Raw genomic sequence first — 19,428 nt, 5'->3', positions numbered from 1 at the left:
AATGGGAGTCTTTATTTTCATTAGCAGTTTGGACGGGGGAATAGGAGAGCAAGTGCTCCAGGTGTGGCCCTCTCTTGGGTCTACTAATGTAATGTTTACACTTCCAAAGCCGATTGCCTACAGCACTTCCTATGTGTTGCTTGTGTTGGCTGCAAAGCTTATTTTCCTAATTTCTCTATTGGTTTTGGCCTCCCATCATTCATAGCTTGGAAAAATCCACGGTTTGCTGCATGCCTGTGTTACCTGATGTAGCATGCTTGAGGAAAAATTGGCTCTGTGTTTAAAACGAGGACATTTTAAACCTTTGTCCTTTTAAAGACAAAGGAACTTGCCATTGAGAGGTCTCGTATGCGTTGTCTGCTCCCACACCCCTCTGGCATGCTTTTGTAATGTTGGATTTATTTATTTTTGAATTGTAAAATGGACCTAATAGATGCCTCTCTTAAAGTATCTTCAGAATATATTTTTTAAAGATTGTAAATTGTATTCAGCACTTCAAACAGAGATCACTGAAATGAAAAATATTAAATGTAAATACATAATGTATTTGAAATAGCCACAGTTATATTGTTATCCCCATGAGCATTTGCATTTCTGCGCCCATAACACTTTCACAATAGTTTATCTGAATATTTTTAGATTCATCATTACCATTATGTGAACAGTTGTGATACGGTTTCAAATTAGCTTTAAGTGAATGGTGATTATAATATATATTTATTGGGGCAAAGAGAATGGGAAGGGACACAAATTTTTGGAATGTAATTTTAATAGAATAAAAACAGGCTAACAGAACAAATGATGCAAAATTCAGGAAGTGTCATTTAATAATAATATATTAGGATTTATGTACAAAGACTTCACGCCATCACAGTAATTCTTTCGTAACATTCCTGTGTGGTTGGGTGGCTGTGGTGGAGACATAAGAATATAGGCTGTTACGTTTATTGAAATAACATGCAAGCCTGTTCTTAGTCTCTATCTCTATTGGCCAACCTGCCTGCATCTCTAAGCAGTGGTGGAGCGAGCCGATCGGGCACCTGGGGCGGCGCACGTGCCCTGCACCCAGGGGTGGTGCCAGCCACCCACGGGGTGAGGCCAGCCGGGGCAGGATGCTCTGTGGGACATCCGAGGAGTCTGCCTACCTCCTCCCACTCAGCTGCCCTACAGCTGAGGGGGAAGTGGTGGGTGGACCATTTGGGGCAGCGCGCAGCATGTGCGCACTCAAGCCACCGCGTCACTCCCAGGAGAGACGTATGGCTTGGGCGCACTGCAGGCCCCCGTGGTGAGTGCCGCCCGGCATTTTGTCACCCCCCTCAGTGGTGATACCCAGGGCGACCCACACCCACCGCACCCCCTTTCCTCTGCCCCTGTCTCTAAGGATATGGTTGCAAGCAGCTATCATTTCTGATCTGCTCATTCCACCCAAGACGCCAAATGTGCATTGGCCAGTACAAACCTAGAGTTGTTCTGCCCTTAACCCTTTGAACTGTTCCTAAACAAGGATATGCCATTTTATTTCTCAACCAGATCAAATATTAGAAGCTAGAAGGGGTAGGACTGTCCAAAGGAACCAGATATTTCTCAGGAAGTCAAAAGTGTGACTCACCTATGGTATTCTGTTTGGTTTATGGATGAAGTGAGATGTTAGTCAAGGATTTCCCACTTACACTTTTACACTACTTTAGTTAATAAGCTTTGTGTTGCATTTGATAATTAGTGTATTCAAAGCAGAGGTCTGTAAATTTTTATTCAAGTTAGAGAAAATGCACAGGACACTAGGCTCTCAAGCTGTACCTGGTAGTTCCCATTCTTTGCATGTTACAAAGGTACGGTTTAATCCAGGGGTGGGCAACCAGTGACTATTATGATGTTGGATTTCTGCTTCCATTATTTGGAGCTATCATGAGAAATAGTTAGGGAAGACAGGAGTTGTAGTCTAACAACATCTGAAGGAACACAATTTCCCATTCTCTAATTTAAGGGGTCCTAAGGTTTGGGCCTGGCACCTCTATAACCCTTGTCTCTGTGGCCTAAGATTTATCTTGCTGAATTTTTTGCCACTGTTAAACTGAAAACTCTATAAACACATTGCTTTGATTGTATAATGCAATGAATGTCTTGCATGCAATAGTCTTCTATGGTGCTATCACTAACTGCGATGTTTACAATATGGTTCTCTTGGGATGACAGAAAGGTGAGTATTGAACTCTAGTCTTTGCCACGAGTATGGCTAAATGTTCCATTCTTCATCAGTTCCACTGATGGCTTGCATCTTATCACTCTATAAAACCATACAATAAAATGTTAATTAACTAAAACGTCAACCAAACTACAGCAAAAAAATATAATAATGAGAATACAGCAGACCGCCACTAGCTGAGCATTTACTCAGCTGTTCACATGTTCAGTGGTTGAGCATTTTTTACTGCAGAGCCTCTTGAACCTTGAAACACATCAGAGATAAGGACCAGTTATCTCATCACATGCTGTCGCCTTAGCAGGCCATTTTGTGTTGGGTTGGGAGAAATAGTGGGCTCCTCATAATCTCTAGGTGCACATATTGTTTTCAGATCTCTAGTATGTTTGCTTCATTTGGCCAGGATACTTTCCTTGCCCGAGGACTGAAGCATGGGTAAAGGATTTTTTTAAAAAAACACCTTTTGTTTGGTCTGGACAGTTGACCCCATGTGATGTCATACTGTAAAGTGTTTTTGAAGCTTTCAGTTATTATTTTTTGAAGCTTTCAAAAATGTGGCATCTGGTTTGACAGAAAGGGAAGTCTTAAGAGTCCTTTGGCTCATGGAACTACTTCTGTGGCATTTTGGAGCCTGGTTGCTAAGGAAGTGAGTTTTGTATACGAGTTTTCATATGCATATTTGTAGGTGGGGGGTTGCAATTCTGAAGATGAATTTTTCCTTTGATTCTGCTGCAGGAGCTGGATGGGACATTATTGTTAGAGTACTCCTCTGCTCCCTGCAACGATTCCTAAAGCTCTTGCACACTTCATCAGTATTATTGTAGTTCTTTGGCTGCAGGATATTTGGCAGCTGTTGCACCCCACTGGCAAATCCTATTCATACTTCTTTTCTATTCACCATTGCCATTGGAGAATTGATTTCTCCCTCCTCTGCTCTAACCTTTCCCAATTCATTTTGGATTGTTCAATGTGAAACATTTTAATTTCATATCATACAGCCATTCAGCTTGCAGTCTTTTTCCTTTCCTTTTTTTTTTAACTTGTCACTAGGGTAACAGCATAGCATGCTTCCTAAGCAATCTAGTTTTTATTTCTCATGCTTAATGTTGCATTAAGTGTTTGCATTTTTGTTTAACCCCCTTAAATACTTTAAACGGTGGGTATGTTTTGCAAACTAATGTAATTTCAGTACCACGACTTTTCAAAAATGTTACCTTTTAAAATGTCAGAAGGTGAAGAGATTCATCAGCAAAATCAGAAATCGTCGACATGAATAATATTCTTCCTGTAAAATAAACAACAATTTCTAGACAGTGTATTTTACATTTCGTGTTTAAAATTAACAGTGCAATCCTATACATGTCTGCTCATACGCAAGCACCACTAGTGGACTTACTCACAAGTAAATGTGTATAGAAATGTAGCCTAAATTTGTTTAGATGAGCCACATAGCCATCAGTGCAGACTACTGTTGAGTATGTAGCTTGGAAATCTGAAACAAAAAATATTATACATCAGCTCATTAGTGGATACCTTATATGTAAAAATGTCATCCATTCACATTTATTATATTTGTAAAAATAAGTTTTATAATTCACAAATGTTCAACTTCTTCCTTCCACTTTACCACAATCACCCCTAGTTTCCCTTAAAAATACATATTTCAAAATGGTCTTTTTGTGTAAAAATGTTAAAGTTACTGCTTTATGTCTTGCAGGCAAGACTATAATATTTCTTTTTTGCTAATCGGGGTAAAATAATGTTGCTACAATGCAAGAAAACTATAGTGTCATTCACAAATTTCGAACTTGTAACATATCTGATATTGCAGTGCTAGTTTGCTTTAAATACTTGCTCTTTTTCTGCATTAATTTAAGAGAATAATTGTCTTTCGATGATCCAGTTGCTTTATTGATACAGCCGAATGCATTTACTGGCTTTGTTTAAATAATTTTCTACACGCTATTCTGTCAATAATAGGCTTTAAAAGCCGTTTCTTCTGTTAATTTCCAAGCTCTCTTTCATTTGCTCCTTATTTAAGTTAGAGTGAAAGCTACTTTAGGCGATTCTCTGCCAAAATGTGGTTTGGCAAGGGTTTATGACTGAATTTGGCCCAAAAGAGTCAAACATATGGTAACAGTTAATTTATTGGTCCTCCTGTCTTCCTGAGAACTCCTCCCGAGAGCATACTACATTTTTATCTAACCTGTTCTAACTGAACAAGCTATTGGTCTAAAAGGTGATACGCCAGTATAGAAAGAGACCTTTAGGTAAAACTTATGTTCAGGACAGTCGTCCATATTAATTAAAGAGGCACATGACTAAATCCATGCATACCCCTTAAAAACAAACAAGCCAAGGCAGGTCATCCCGGTGTTATTACCTATCGCTTGGAGACTTTGCAAACTTAATTTCAGCTTTAAGCATAAAGCTAAATACAGAACTAAGCAAGCACCCATCTTTATGTGTGTTTGTCTGTAAATGCTTACACACAGAGATTCTTTCTGTCAAGGATGATCTCAAGTCAGCTGTTGTTCTGCCAGTTACTTTCTGCAGGTGCCTGTGGTCACATATACTGCTTTTCACACGGAAACCGTCTCCTGAAGCAGTTCAGCTCAGTTACAGTTTTGTACGTGGCAGGTACTTTCCGCGTATGAAAGTAAGACCCAAGTTTACCAATGAAAAGAAAGACAAGTCACATAAGGGAAGGGAAGGGAAGGGGAGTGGAGGGGGGGGGGAGATAAATTTGAGAATGCCAGAATGGAGTGCTGAGTTTTTAGCAAGAACTTGCATCCAGTTTGGGATGTGCTGATCTTGTTGGTGTTCCTTGGTTTTCCTTGTTGAGAATGCATCTCAAAATCATTTCAGAAGCTCTCTTTCTAGAACTGATACTACTGAGCATGCATCTGATAGTATGGCAAGGCTAAGTGTGATAAAATGGGGTGTAATTAGTGATCCAGTCCCCCCTCATTAAGGTAATGGTAGGGGTAGCCCTTGTTTCTTTTCGTCTTCTTTAGTTGTGTATCAGTCCAAGCTAAGCTTGTGTGTGTTTGAAGGGGATGCAGTCCTGACTTTTTGATCCATAGTCTTTAAATCACATTTTAGCCTCATCCAGATGCATTGAAAATGTCCTCTGCATCACAATGCCTCTTATTAATCAATCTCTGGCATCCTGCTTTTTCTCCTGCTCATTGGTTTCTTGTCTATTTTATAAAAAGTAATGTTTATTTCTGTCAGCCATTATATATATATATATATATATATATATATATATATGTGTGTGTGTGTGTGTGTGTGTGTGTATATATATATGTATGTATGTATATGTATATATATATATATATTTCTTGTCCCAGCACAAAGCCAAAACGGACCCTCAGGGTGGTTCGTGAAATTAAATAATAACAAAACAATTAAAATCAAATTTAAAGCAGTTTCATAATATTAATAAATCCTTAGCAATTAATTTAAAATACTAACTTGATCCCGGACTGCCATTGAGGAAGTCATTCATCAGTGCAAGCCTGGGCTCTTTTGGAGGGACTTAAATGGGTCTAATTACACATGCTGAGTATAGCTAATGTTGTATTGGGGTGTTCATTTTTTTAAAAAAAAAAAACCAACCAAAAAACTACCAATTTTCCCCTCTGAGAATATAATCTACTGTGAGAGAAGACAGGGCTCCAGCAGCCTCCCCAATTACTCAGAGTGACTTGATGGGATGTAGATTTGTTACAAACAATTAACCCCAGTGCAAAGCTTTTCTTTATCTGAAAAAAGATGAATGCCCCCCCCCCTTTATTTCACATGAATGTTCACTTATGCAGTTCATTAATATTTGCTCTATTAGAAGATTTTGAAAATTGCTCTTTTGTCTAAAGCAGTAATTTCCAAACTTCTACCTTGGAGTAACATACACTCCCCATCAACATGCCTGTGGAGGGAACACCCATAGAACTCTCCCATCATCACTCTCCATTAGCTGAGGGTTGGCCCTAGAATACACTCAATTCCTCCTCCTGACTGCATAATGCAGGGCAACATGCCATCTTGTGAAAAAAGATTGTCGCTGCTGCTGCTCTTCTCCTGAAGGAAATTCAGGTTCCCTCAGAAAGCAGTTTGAGGAAAAAGTCTTCCCCTTCTCTGTCCAGTCCTGAGCATTGGTGGCCAAGGAAATTTTAGGTAAACGAGGCAGAGTACAGGGAAGTAGATAGAGCTTCAAACAATGCCGGAGACCTTGGAGCGAAATAGCAGTGAGTGCTACAGAACTGGAACTTCCTACTTGAGAATTGCATGTGCTTCCTTCATCTCACCTATATGGCTTAGGACAGTGGTGTTCAAACTTTTTTCAAAGAGGGCCAGATTTGATGAAGTGAAGGGCCGTGAGGGCCGACCAAAGTTGTTGAGCTGCTTTTAGGATTGAAGTTGTTGAGGTTTTTTTAGGGTTTTATCCCAGTGTGTCCCAGTGTGAGAGCCAGTGTGGTGTAGTGGTTAAGAGCAGTGGACTCGTAATCTGGTGAGAACCGGGTTCGATTCTCTGCGCCTCCACATGCAGCTGCTGGGTGACCTTGGGCCAGTCACGCTTCTCTGAAGTCTCTCAGCCCCACTCACCTCACAGAGTGTTTGTTGTGGGGGAGGAAGGGAAAGGAGATTGTTAGCCGCTTTGAGACTCCTTAGGGATATCAAATCCAAACTCTTCTTCTTCATCATCCCAGGTAATAAGGGATAAAAATAGGGGCCGGATAAAACCAACCAGCAGGCCAGATTAGGCCCCCGAAACGGATTTTGCCTGGCTTAGGGAGTAGGGAATGCCTGATTTAAGCCCTGTGGCACTCTATATCAGTTAAACGTGCTTGTGTGCGACCAGTGTTACTTATGGGTACTATATATGTTTTGAATATAATACAGTGGTACCTCGGGTTGCATACGCTTCAGGTTACAGACTCCGCTAAGCCAGAAATAGTACCTCGGGTTAAGAACTTTGCTTCAGGATGAGAACAGAAATCGTGCTCCGGCGGTGTGGCAGCAGTGGGAGGCCCCATTAGCTAAAGTGGTGCTTCAGGTTAAGAACAGTTTCAGGTTAAGAACGGACCCCCGGAACAAAATAAGTTCTTAACCCGAGGTACCACTGTAATACAATTGATGCTGAGATTTTGTTATACAAAATGCCTACATTTACGATAGTCCTGATTTAATAATGTATAATTCATATAAATTTATAATACAGTTGTACCTCGGGTTAAGAACTTAATTTGTTCTGAAAGTTAGGATTCCAGGTGGAAAAATCGAAATTGGAAACAGAACTGTTAGAACCTAAGACTAAATTACTTTCAAGAATGTATAACTTGCTGCTGAGGTGGAATACACAGGATGAAACGGTTAAATCAGCTATGATAAAGTGGGCACAGGACATTGGGTATAATATCATGTTTGCTGACTGGGAAAAGTTATGGACCACCGGTATGAAGTTTACGGCATGTAATGCCTTGAAAGAAAATGTTATGAAAATGATATATAGGTGGTACATGACCCCAGTCAAGCTGGCAAAAATATATCATTTGTCCGATAATAAATGTTGGAAATGTAAGGAAACTGAAGGAACATTCTTTCACCTCTGGTGGACTTGCCCTAAGGTGAAGGCCTTCTGGGAAATGATATATAACGAGTTGAAAAAGGTATTTAAGTATACCTTTCCCAAGAAACCAGAGGCCTTCCTTCTGGGCATTGTGGGCCAGAGGGTGTTAAAGAATGATCGAACATTATTTATGTATGCAACAACAGCAGCAAGGATACTCGTCGCTAAATATTGGAAAACTCAAGATTTGCCCACGCTGGAAGAATGGCAGATGCAACTGATGGACTATATGGAGCTTGCAGAAATGACCGGCAGAATTCGAGACCTGGGAGAGGAAGCCGTGGAAGAGGATTGGAAGAAATTTAAGGATTATCTACAAAAACATTGTAAACTATATGAGTGTTAGGAAGGATGACAGATTTGACTAACAGGGCCCATTAAGTTAGTTGATAGATATTATGAGAATGAGTGAACTTCATGAGAAAAATAAATTTTGAATAAACATTGTGTTTAAAACTAGATATTTAAGACCTAGATAAAAATTTTCAAAATTAGGGACAAAATATTGGAAATGTGTTCAATAAGAATTGAAATAAGGTGATATGTTGCTGGCTAAAGCATTATAAATTTGGAACGCAGGAGCGTGAGATGTGAGGAAGTCCAAAGGATGAAGAAAAGATGGGTACTGCAAGATGTTAAATTTTATGCTTGTTTTTTCTTATGTTTATTTTCTGTTTATTCTGTCTTTTCTCTATTGTATCAACAAAACTCTTAATAAAAATTATTATAAAAAAAAGAACTTAATTTGTTCTGGAGGTCTGTTCTTAACCTGAAACTGTTCTTAACCTGAAGAGCACTTTAGCTAATGGGGCCTATTGCTGCTGCTGCTGCTGCTGCCATGCCGCTGCTGCACAATTTCTGTCCTTATCCTGAAACAAAGTTCTGTAACCTGAAGCATCTGTAGCCTGAAGCATCTGGAACCTGAAGCGTCTGGAACCCGAGGTACCACTGTACTAATTTGATTGTATCTAATGATACACCAGTGGGCTTCTGCTGGTGAAATGGGACTTTGTTTCCTCTTCTCTGTACCAAGAAATCTTGGTACAGATTTCTGCTCCAGAGGGTCCCTCAACCCTCCAAAACTTGATTGTGCAGGAAGCTGGAAGGGACTTGGCAGGAAGTTCTGTTGCACATATGGAAAAACCCTTGTGCCGCCAGAGCTTTATCACTGGGTGCAGCCGGTTGAGTTTAATGATGCGGTTGTGTGTAGGCTGAGGATTTGATCCAAAGCACTTTGAAATTCAGCGTATAATATGAAAGATTTCAGTATATCTTTGGTATGAACTACTGAAACTTATTCCAGTAGAACAGATAGCCTTACAGTGCTTACTTTATCCTGAAAAACGAAGAAGAATATTTTGCCCAACTTTGTGCAAATGGGAAAAAAAGGAAAATGGTTTCAAACATGCTTATTTTTAAGACTGTATAGGCTTTCACTTATGACCCAAGGCATAGGTTTTTTACATCTTTGTAAATTCAGATAGACTTGGCTGAAGTAAGCAAGTCATTGTTCATATTCTCCATTAATATCAATAATTTCCTGTTCCCCACCCCACCCCATCTTCCTTTTGTCCTTCTATTTCTTTTTAAAATCTAGCTTGAAAGCTGCTTGAAACAAGGACTGTCTTTTCCAAAACTTAATTCCTTTGTGAAGTACACAGGTTGGACCCTGACTGTCACTTCTGTGAATGGAATAGTTCTTTCCGTTTATGTAAGCAACTGAGATGCAGCAGAGACCTCCTTCTGGAGCAGACCCCTGTACCACTTCTCATGGCTCTGCATCCCTCCGAAGGGAGTTTCCTGGGAGCTACAGGGAAAAGGAGGAATTGGCAAAATCCACCCCCTTTGTTTTTTCCTGCTCTTCTGAGCATAAGTCTGAATACAACCCTTTATGTACAGTGGTACCTTGGTTGTTGAACGGCTTGACTCCCAAACGCTGCAAACCCGGAAGTGAGTGTTCCTGTCTGTGAACATTTTTCAGAAGCCGAACATCCGACACGGCTTCCGATTGAGTGCAGGAAGCTCCTGCAGCCAATCGGAAGCTGCGCCTTGGTTTTCGAATGATTCCAGGAGTCGAAAGGACTCCTGGAATGGATTAAGTTCGACAACCAAGGTACCACTGTATTGACATGGTCATTACGTAAATAATGGCATATTTCTCCATAGAGCAATGGCCGTAACTGTTTATTAGTGGTTGTAAATCTAGTTGCTGCAAACCATGGTTAGCACAAATGGTTGCTTGCAAACCAACCTCAAATGGGCACTGACACAGATTTGGACTTTAAAAAAAATATATTTTGACCTGAAATCTGAATAGAACCAAAGGTGCACACTTCTTGTGGTAAATGCAGATTCATTTATGTCATGTGAATGTTCGGCGTGAAGGAATTTGCATTTCCTAAAAAAGTGTGCACCATTCCGTATTATTAAGTCAATTTCTGGACAGTTGTTATTTGGCCATGTTCTTCCAGTTTTAGTGCCCCTTACTATCCTGAGGAGGGTTTGGCTTTCTTGCATTTAGGTTTAAAGAGAGAGAAAAAACAGTGAGAAATCAGCCCCCTGTCCTCCATGAATAGCTGTTGGTGTGGGATAGCTACTGTTCCATTGACTTCTGCATCAAAAAAATCAAAGACTGTCTTTTATATGGGCAGAAATTTAGATAGTTTTATATAAAAGCATCTTTAAAAACTCATTCTGCAAATACTGTTGAGTAGTGGCTTTGTAAAGGTAATCTGAGGTAGCAAACCTTGGGTGGTGTGCCCCATGGTTTAGTCAATTAAATACGTTGCAATCTAATTTTCTTTTTTAATGTACAGATATACTTAGTGTATTTTCTGTAAGAGTGAGGAGCATATTGGGTGTGCCTGCATGTATTTATATATGATAAATAAGTGAGTAGAATATTTTCCATATTTTAGTTCTCAAAAATATGAAAGCCCTGCTTTTATCTTTTTTTGTGTGTGCTGTTGAGAATCTTTATGCTGGAAAATGTTGAAAGCACTGGAGTAGTAAAAGCTACGATTTTTGTTTTGTTTGGCAGTCGGCTTCTGTTTAAAATTCCTTTAATCTATCTATTGCATGCTTTTATATTCCTCTTGATAACCGAAGGCACGATGAAGGATCCTTCTTTATATGAACTTATTCAACAAACAATGCTGAAAAATGCTTTGTCTTTTTATGCCATAAAATGGACTGTTGTGTGAACTGTTAAATTTCTATTTGCCTTTCTTGATTTCCTCCCCCTCCCCACCCCACCCCTCCTTCCTTTTGGAAGAAAACCACAATTTCTATGCTAGATCTAAAGTTTCATTAAAATTGCTTATGCCCTGTCCCAGGCATTTTAAGTGGGCCATCTGTCTAAACATCTCTCTATTTTTTTCTGATCATTTCCTCGACTTATTCATGAGCCATGGGAGGGCTTCTTTGTAGTCTCCATGTAGCTGGTTCAGCCTACCCCCACTGAATACATCTATGTGCTTGCATAACATATCTTTTCACAGTGCTGGAAATTCTCTGAACTTGGTTCAGATGAATGGCCCACTTTCTGAAGGGGTTTTTTCTTCCCCCCACTTCTGCTGTAAAGATTTGTATGCAGGAATTGACCTCAGTGCCTAAAGAATACAGCACATTATTCTTGATCGTTTATAGGCCTCCCGCTGAGAAAGTTATGATGAAGGATTTCTTAATTATTCTTTGACCATTAATATTGTTTTAAGTCAATATATCACTTTTATTTAGCTGCTGAAATACATAATTGTGCAACAGGAAAAAATAGCCGCATGTATTTGCGGTGTGTCATGTAACATAGTTTTGCAATGTTGGGGTTGCTCAGATTCTTACCTGAGAGTCTGAAGACAAATTGCACTTTAATGTAGATTCCCCCACCTTAAGCTCCATACACCTGATAGTTTGAATTTTATTAAATAAATCTATACTTTTATTTTCATAACCCTTTGTGACAGTAATTCATATCCCATTACATCATCTGCAGCAGTTGCAAATAGAGGTGGGGGGAGCACCCCTTTGTGGCAAACTGGATATTGAGCCCCTACAAGCTGATTGGCCGCTGACAATCTAAGCCTGAGTAGAGCAGCTATTTATTCTAGATTATATGAATGAAACTTTACATTGCTGCTTTTGGTTTTTATATAGTTTAGTTTAACTACGGGTGATGTCCATCTCTTTTTTAGGCATCCTGTTTTTCTGATGTTCTGCAGGTTCTCTAGCTGAGAATCCATTGCAGCAAGGAAAATACAAGCTGTGAACGCTGATGCTTCATACAGAAACAACCAAACCATTTGGCAGGGAAGCAAGAATGGAAGTAGCAGCATATTGTAGTTCTTTGTGCATATAAGTTCCAAGCTATGCCTATTCCAGTTAATATTTTGCATGGTTTTCCCCTGCCTTTGGTAAATCCCAGTGGTGTCTTGCTCAGTTTGCACCTAAAGCTGTGTCTACACCTGACTTTTGCTCCACTTCTGGATTTTAAGTGATGAACTTAGTGTTTCAGAAAATGGGCGTTATCTCACTGTCAGGATGACCTTTTCTTCTAATAGCAGTAGTATTGGAAAATGTTTTACAACTCCTTTGATCATAGCTAACACCTTTCTACCATTTTCCATTTCATGCTATAACTGCAGCTGTCTTTTTGTCTCACAAGGGGAATGAGTGCACCATCAGACCAACTTTTCCACTTTAAGCCCAGATTCTGTCAAACTACTGGTCCTAAAATTGAAGACTCTCAATTCTTCCTCCCACCACTATTAGAATATTCTGACTTTTACTGTCACCTGTTACACAGGGCACTGGGTTTTAGTTTAAAACCCTGTAAGTAGTTGACAGGGATTTTTTTTACGTTGTTGTGTGTGATATTTATGATATTTTAGTTTTAATTGTAGTTATTCTTCTGATTTCGGAATCCACTATGAAAGAAAATATTTTTAAAAAGAGGATGCAAATAAGTAAAAAAAAGCCAACACCCAACAATTTGACTCTGCATATTTTCTTTCTTTAGCAGTGTTGTGCTAGCTATCAACATTTTTAGGGGGTTTTGTTAGTGATAGGCATAAATGGTAAGCAGGTGAGAAAACTGGCTTATATCTACCCAAAATTCATTCAGGAATCATTTGTGAAAGTTCTATTGACAATGAAAATGAACCAGTAATCAGAAAATTAGTGATGATTTTAAATGAGATCATAAGTATATGGCTTCTCCAAACTAAACCAACTCCAGAAGCTATCAGGGAAACGTGGATTTTGATGCTACCATGGTAGCTCTATCTAGGTGAGCAAGAGTTGCAAATGCTTTGAATGGGCAACTGACTGATTTCATTGGCATGTCCATGTTGTTGCTCCTTGTTGCTCAGTTCTGTTGCCTGATTAACAGTTCACAATGATTTGGCAAGTTGTTATATGAATCATTTAACATCAGTCATATGACGTAGTAGCTATGTCTGGGGTTGTGTCTTTTTCCAACAGTGGAAAGGTTGTTCTGCTAATACTGCACATATTGTGGTAAGCGTAGTGAACCAGAACTCTGGTAATAAGAAAATGAAAAATGCAACTGTCATAAACTAATGCTAGAATTGTAAAAACACACAAAGCACTGGAAATACAAGAGGTTGGTGGCAGACCCAATACAAAATGTATACCTAGTGAACTGTTCTTCATAAAAAATAAGGATGCAGATTAATCTGTTGATGTTAGCACTAAGTTGCACAAAACACTCTTTGAGCAGATGCTATTTCAGTGTGCTAGTAAACAAGCGTAGAAGTGAAGAAAGTTGCATAAACTTTGGTCTGAGTAGACATTCCTTCAAGCTTTCGCTGTTTAAACAAAAGGTGGTTGAGGGTGAAGAAAAGCATTATTTTGTTGTCTCATAATCTAATAGTGCTAAAGAACCCAGTCTTTGTGAAATAATAATAAATATTTGATCAATGGATTGTAGAAACTCACAATTGCTGGTCCTTCCCTCCATCTCAGTATTATTAATTTGCATCAGAATTCATGCAACGGAAGAGAACACAGTCAAAAAGTAAATAAATATGTTATTGACTAGGCAACACTGCCATGGCTCTTAAAATGCATTCTACTCTCTCTGTTGGTCAAATACACACACTTTTTTCATAAGCTTGCTGTGATAAACATTGGGGAATCTTCAAAAGGACACAGGAGTTTTCACAAATGACCCCTTCTCACCCAATATTACCTGCTCTGACAAGTAGTGGCCCTCCAAAGACTCATTCCTGCCACCTGACATAAGCTGGAGATCACGTGACTTGAACCTGGAAATGCCTACACACAGAGCTTGAAATGTACCACTGAGCTATAGGCCCTATCTTAACTGCTGTATTCCCCAAAAGGTAGATTCTACATGCTTTAATTTTAGAATGGCCTTTTGTACATATGATTTGGTATTTCAGAGGAGATCACAAACGGATCGTTCTGGTCCATTCTGGTCTTGGTAAGATATCACTCATAAGGTGCTCAACCTGCCATTTACCTCGTGTGAGATAGTTGTGGGCAGGTTTATCCTGATACCATTTTTTGCTTGTTACCTAAGAATCCTGAGAATAACTTTCTTCCTTTTTTCTACAAAAGTAATTAAGAATAGTAGTGTACTCTCTAGGATTATTTGAAGTATATGTCGAGAGCAGGAAACCAATAGGCTTCTGTCATAATCAAATCACTAAGCATATGTTGAGTGATAACAGGGGCATACAATCACAGGGGAAGAACTCAAGGAGAAAAGTGGCCCAATTATGGTAATGAACAGGTAGCCAAATGAAAAGGATGGGAGAGAGCACAGGGTAACAATGTGAAATTATGATTAGCGCAGTAAGCAGCTGGCACAGCCTAACTATTGTTGTCAAATGTCTGGAACATCACGGCAGAATGCAGCTTAAGGACAGTGTGAAAGGACAAACTGCTTAGTCTGTGCATTTCTACAGGGAGTTCTTGAAATGTGTAAAGGTTGCATTGGGAGACCAGCAACTGTCTAAAACTTTCTCTTTGACAGCTTGCGATATTCCTGATTTGTATTGTGGGCTGCATCTCACTTGTTGGCTTCATCTTACTTGGTGTTGTGTGCTCTAAGAATTTATTCAGAGTTCGATTCTGTCCCCTGAAGTCTGCAGTTTCATTTACTCTCTAAGCTATTTCCTCCATTGGATATAGTTAGTGGGGCTGGATATGTTACAAACCTGCAACAAATAAATACACAAGAAACAAAGGCCTTTGAAAGTGATTTCCCACCTCCTTACCTGGTAAAATTGGAATTCCACTTTATCTTAAAACCATTGTTTTCATAGAAATCCACAGTCAGTTTAAGATTATTTTTTTTAAAAAAAATGTAAACCCATCTTAATGCTAAAATATCAGCATTGCTGGATCAGGCCAAAGGCCCATTTAGTCCAGCATTCTGTTCTCACAGTGGCCAGCCAAAGGTCTATGGGAAGTCTACAAGCAGGAACTAATACTCAATATTTTTGTAATTACTTAGCGTGTTTATTTATTAGATCCCTTTCCATGGGTATGCTCAACAGCTAACAAGATTAAAACATACCTAAAGTATCTACAGCAGGTGAGCACAAAATCATCTTTCATATGATGATTCTTAAACTTTCACTGAGAGCTTCATTTGTCTTTTTATGCTGTCAGTTAAGTCTTCTCGTGATGGCATCAGTGATTAATAAAGAAGGTCTGGTTTTTTAAATAATGTCCTTCCTTGACTGTTAAAACATCTTCAAGATCTGAGCAGAGATCTTGCTACCTGCAATACTTTAAACTGGTGATCTAGTATTATTGTGGATGCAAAGCATGTGCTCTGTCACTTATGCCTTTCCTTATGATGTTCTTGCAGCTAAGGTTACATGTGGCTATAAATCAGATTTTCACCATACTTCAGCTACATGACTCCCTCCAAAGTTGTCACCTGAAATGTCATGGTTCTAACATTTGTAAAAGGCTGTTACTAAATGCAAGCTATATTGTCAGGAAGCCATGCGTAGAGTGCAGAGACCCGTCTGCCTCAGGAAAATAACATGTTTGGAAGTCGGCTGCAAAAATTTTTGGGGTTGTTTTGTGTCTATGGGATATTTTTACAATATTGTTTTGCTAGGTGTTGTAAGCTGCCTTGTGGGAGAGGCGGAATAAATAAACCAAGGCATCTGAAAAATTTATATGCATATAGTATATGATCCAAGTCGTAGTTATTTATTTTTTTAAATCTTGTGATAAAAACCATGGAGAGAGCCAGTGATGAAACATGGGTTGAGGATGTTTAAAGTACTCTTATTCATCTTTCTGTTTCTTTAGGGTTTCTGTTGTTCCACCTGATGCTAACAACTGGGAGCTATCAATCCAGCTGGGGGAAACAACTCACTCAGTTATAGCTTCATGTCAAGGGTCTACATTCTTGGTAAGCCATTGTTCTCTATTCACAAGCAGTCAAGATTTTATTGTTATGTGGTATTGACTTTCGCCCCAAAACTAGAAGCTGAAATCCTTATTTATTTGCACACACTTCATAATGATGATAAGATGATTCTTAGCAATATGATGGTAATAAAAACGGGAAATTACTATCAGAACTGTCTAAAAATTATTACTGAATTATTGCTACATAATAAAAGCAGCCCATACACCAAGTTATTTTGTTTCAAACACTGGAATCCTTGGTGTTTGGTGGAGACGAGTGGCTAAAGGCACATACCTGATGTAAGGCTGGTGTTAGATTTGGTAACACTGCAGTAGCATTTTTTTTTAGAAGATTTTGAAACTGACGTCATGAAAACAAGGTAAGTATGCACTCCAAGAAAGATGCACAAGTGGTCAGTCTCTGAGCTGTGTGCTAACGCTGCATATTATTCAACATGCTTAAGGCTACAATATGGCACAATGGAGAAAGTGTGTGTTTGTGTGTTTTTTGCCTGGAAATGTCTGAGAACTGAAACTTCCTGCTGATGAATTTTCACAGCCCGTTTGGGTGACCTTTCTATTCTAACTAGCTATTTTATGTAAGGGCAGGTCAGATTTTGTGCTGTTCTTTCACACTGTATGTTGTGATAAATGCCCATTTTGAATTCAACACTAAGCCAAACTAGCATAAACAAGCAAATTTGTGGCTTCCTAGAGTCAAGATTTTGATCACTTTGCTTCTACGCCAGTCTTCCTGCTGCTACGTTGCTGTAAGCTAAGCCATATTTTGGCTCATCGTTACATCTGAACCCAGGCTCATAGCTTATCTCCCCCAGAAAGACCATGAGCAGCAAGACATAGAACAAACCTTGGCTACCAGTTTTGTGTGGAGAAAGATAAATCATGAGCCCAGTTTGAACATAATGCTGAACCAAACCATGGCTTTGCTTGCCTGCAGCATTGCAGTAGGATGGGAGGCTGAGGAAAGTGAATGTGATCTCTCTGGGAAGCTGCACATTTGCACCTTCATGCTAAGTCATGGCTTGTTTTCGCATTATGTGTGTACCAGATCATGGTTTCAGGAGGGCCTTCCTCTGGTCCAAGAGGCAGGGCCTAATCTTTGCTGATTTTTTTTTTTTAAGACACTAGACTCTTCATGCCTTCAGATCAGTCCTTCCCAGCATGCAATCGATTAGGTTTAAGCAAGAAGTTTGGGGCGAGGCAAGTTGCCTTCTTCCTTCTCTCCTTTTCCTTGTAGTGTCTACAGCAGTCCCATTTGGTCTCCCCTCCCCTTCTCTTTTCTTCTCTTGGCCACGTACAGTATCGTACTGGTTTCAATATACAAAAGAAGAAGAGAGAAATTACAAAAGGACTTGGCTGTTAATCCCCTAGTGTTGGTGTTGACCTTTAAAGCCCTAAACGGCCTCGGTCCAGTATACCTGAAGGAGTGTCTCCACCTCCATCGTTCTGCCTGGACACTGAGGTCCAGTGCCAAGGGCCTTCTGGCAGTTCCCTCGCTACGATAAGCCAAGTTACAGGGAACCAGGCAGAGGGCCTTCTTGGTAGTGGCACCCGCCCTGTGGAACGCCTTCCCACCAGATGTTAAAGAGAAAAATAACTACCAAACTTTTAGAAGACATCTGAAGGCAGCCCTGTTTAGGGAAACTTTTAATGTTTAATAGGTTATTGCATTTTAGTGTTTTGTTGGAAGCCGCCCAGAATGGCTGGGGAAATCCAGACAGATGGGCGGGGTATAAATAAATAAATAAATCATTATTACTATTATTATTATTATTATTATTATTATTATTATTATTATTCCTCTTGACATGGAAGGGCACTTAACTGTTCCATATGGGGAGGCGCTCCACCTTGTTGCTTCTAAGCTGCAAGTGGTTGGAGTTTTTTACCCACGCTAATGTTTGTGGAGAGAACCTTGCAGAGAACAATGGAACTCATGTTGTCTAGACACCTTGAAAGAATAACAGTACAATAAATATCTTAGCAGTGACCATATTTCTCCATAGTGGAATGCTTTTGTGGAGCTAAATAGTGTTAAATTTATTGTAAAGCTAATAGGTAGAGGCTAGAAGAATATAGAAGTATAAACAATGGTGAATCTACATACAGTAGCCCAGTATCGTAAAATGTTGAATCTATCTAATTCACCACTCTGTAATTTTCCTGCCACCAAGAGGAGGAATGTTCAGCGAGGAATAAAGGAGTAAAAGATAATTGTGCTATCTTTCCATAGATGCATCCTTTTCTCTTTCTCAGTATTTACTTGGTTTACTTCTCTCTCTGCTGTGAATGTCTGAATTGGGAAACTGGAAAGCATGCTCGTTTTGGTATCCTCCTGATATTTAACGTCTTGGTGATAAAGGGTTAGAGATGGCTAGCTCCACACATCCTGTTTCCAGCCACTTGAATGTCAAGTATTCTTAACTCAGGCTACTTCTTTTAAACTGGAGCCGTTGTCTTTCTCAAAGCTGGCAAACACACCAGATGTGTTCTGAAATGGAATTAAGAACGAGTTCTCCAATGAGTTCACTTCCACAAAAGCTTGCTTTTACAAAATAAACTTGAAAAATAAACACTAATAAACATTAGAAAATAATTCCATGGGCTTTCTTGACATGCATGTTAACAATTCTCTGTATATTTTAAAGAACACTTAAAAGTTGTTAATGATGTCTTGAAATAGTTTTGTAATTAAGCTGAACACCTCTTCCTTACTTGGCACCTGTATTTTCCCTATTTACATAAGTGTGTTCATGGCTCCAGCAATACTCAGTGCTTTGCAGAATTTGCTTTGCATAAATATTTATAGTGTTGTGGAATATTTTCTATTTAATCAACTTCCTGTCCCTTCTCATCTTTCATGCTTACCATTTTGTTTTGGAATCTTATGTCCTCTTGTGTTGGGGTGATGACCTTTTTTGACCAGTATACATTCCAGCCATATTCTTGGTCCCCTCCCCCTACTCTCCCGCTGTCCTTTTAAAAATGAATGGAAACCTAACCTCTTTGATGTTGGTCTCCCTGTTCACATTAAGGAGACACATGGATGCAAGAAGCAGATTCCACTGAGCTGTGTAGAAAGCTAAGGCTATAGGTGGAGCCAACCCTGTCTGTATGCAAAGCTTTATATTTTCAGCAGCCGCTATCCTTGAGA

At 39.4% G+C, this 19,428-nt stretch overlaps 1 protein-coding gene across 1 annotated transcript in view; it reads left to right on the top strand.

Annotated features, from left to right (window-relative positions):
• Positions 1-19,428, top strand: part of PCCA (propionyl-CoA carboxylase subunit alpha) — a 222,637-nt gene that overhangs the window by 123,942 nt on the left and 79,267 nt on the right. The window contains exon 19 of the mRNA XM_079972667.1: positions 16,152-16,254. Within this exon, the coding sequence (XP_079828793.1) occupies positions 16,152-16,254 (103 nt within the window). The remainder of the gene's footprint in view (positions 1-16,151; positions 16,255-19,428) is intronic.

This window comes from Podarcis cretensis (genome assembly GCF_951804945.1).
Source record: "Podarcis cretensis genome assembly, chromosome: 4".
Taxonomy (NCBI): domain Eukaryota; kingdom Metazoa; phylum Chordata; class Lepidosauria; order Squamata; family Lacertidae; genus Podarcis; species Podarcis cretensis.
This window is presented reverse-complemented; position numbering and strand designations above follow the sequence as displayed.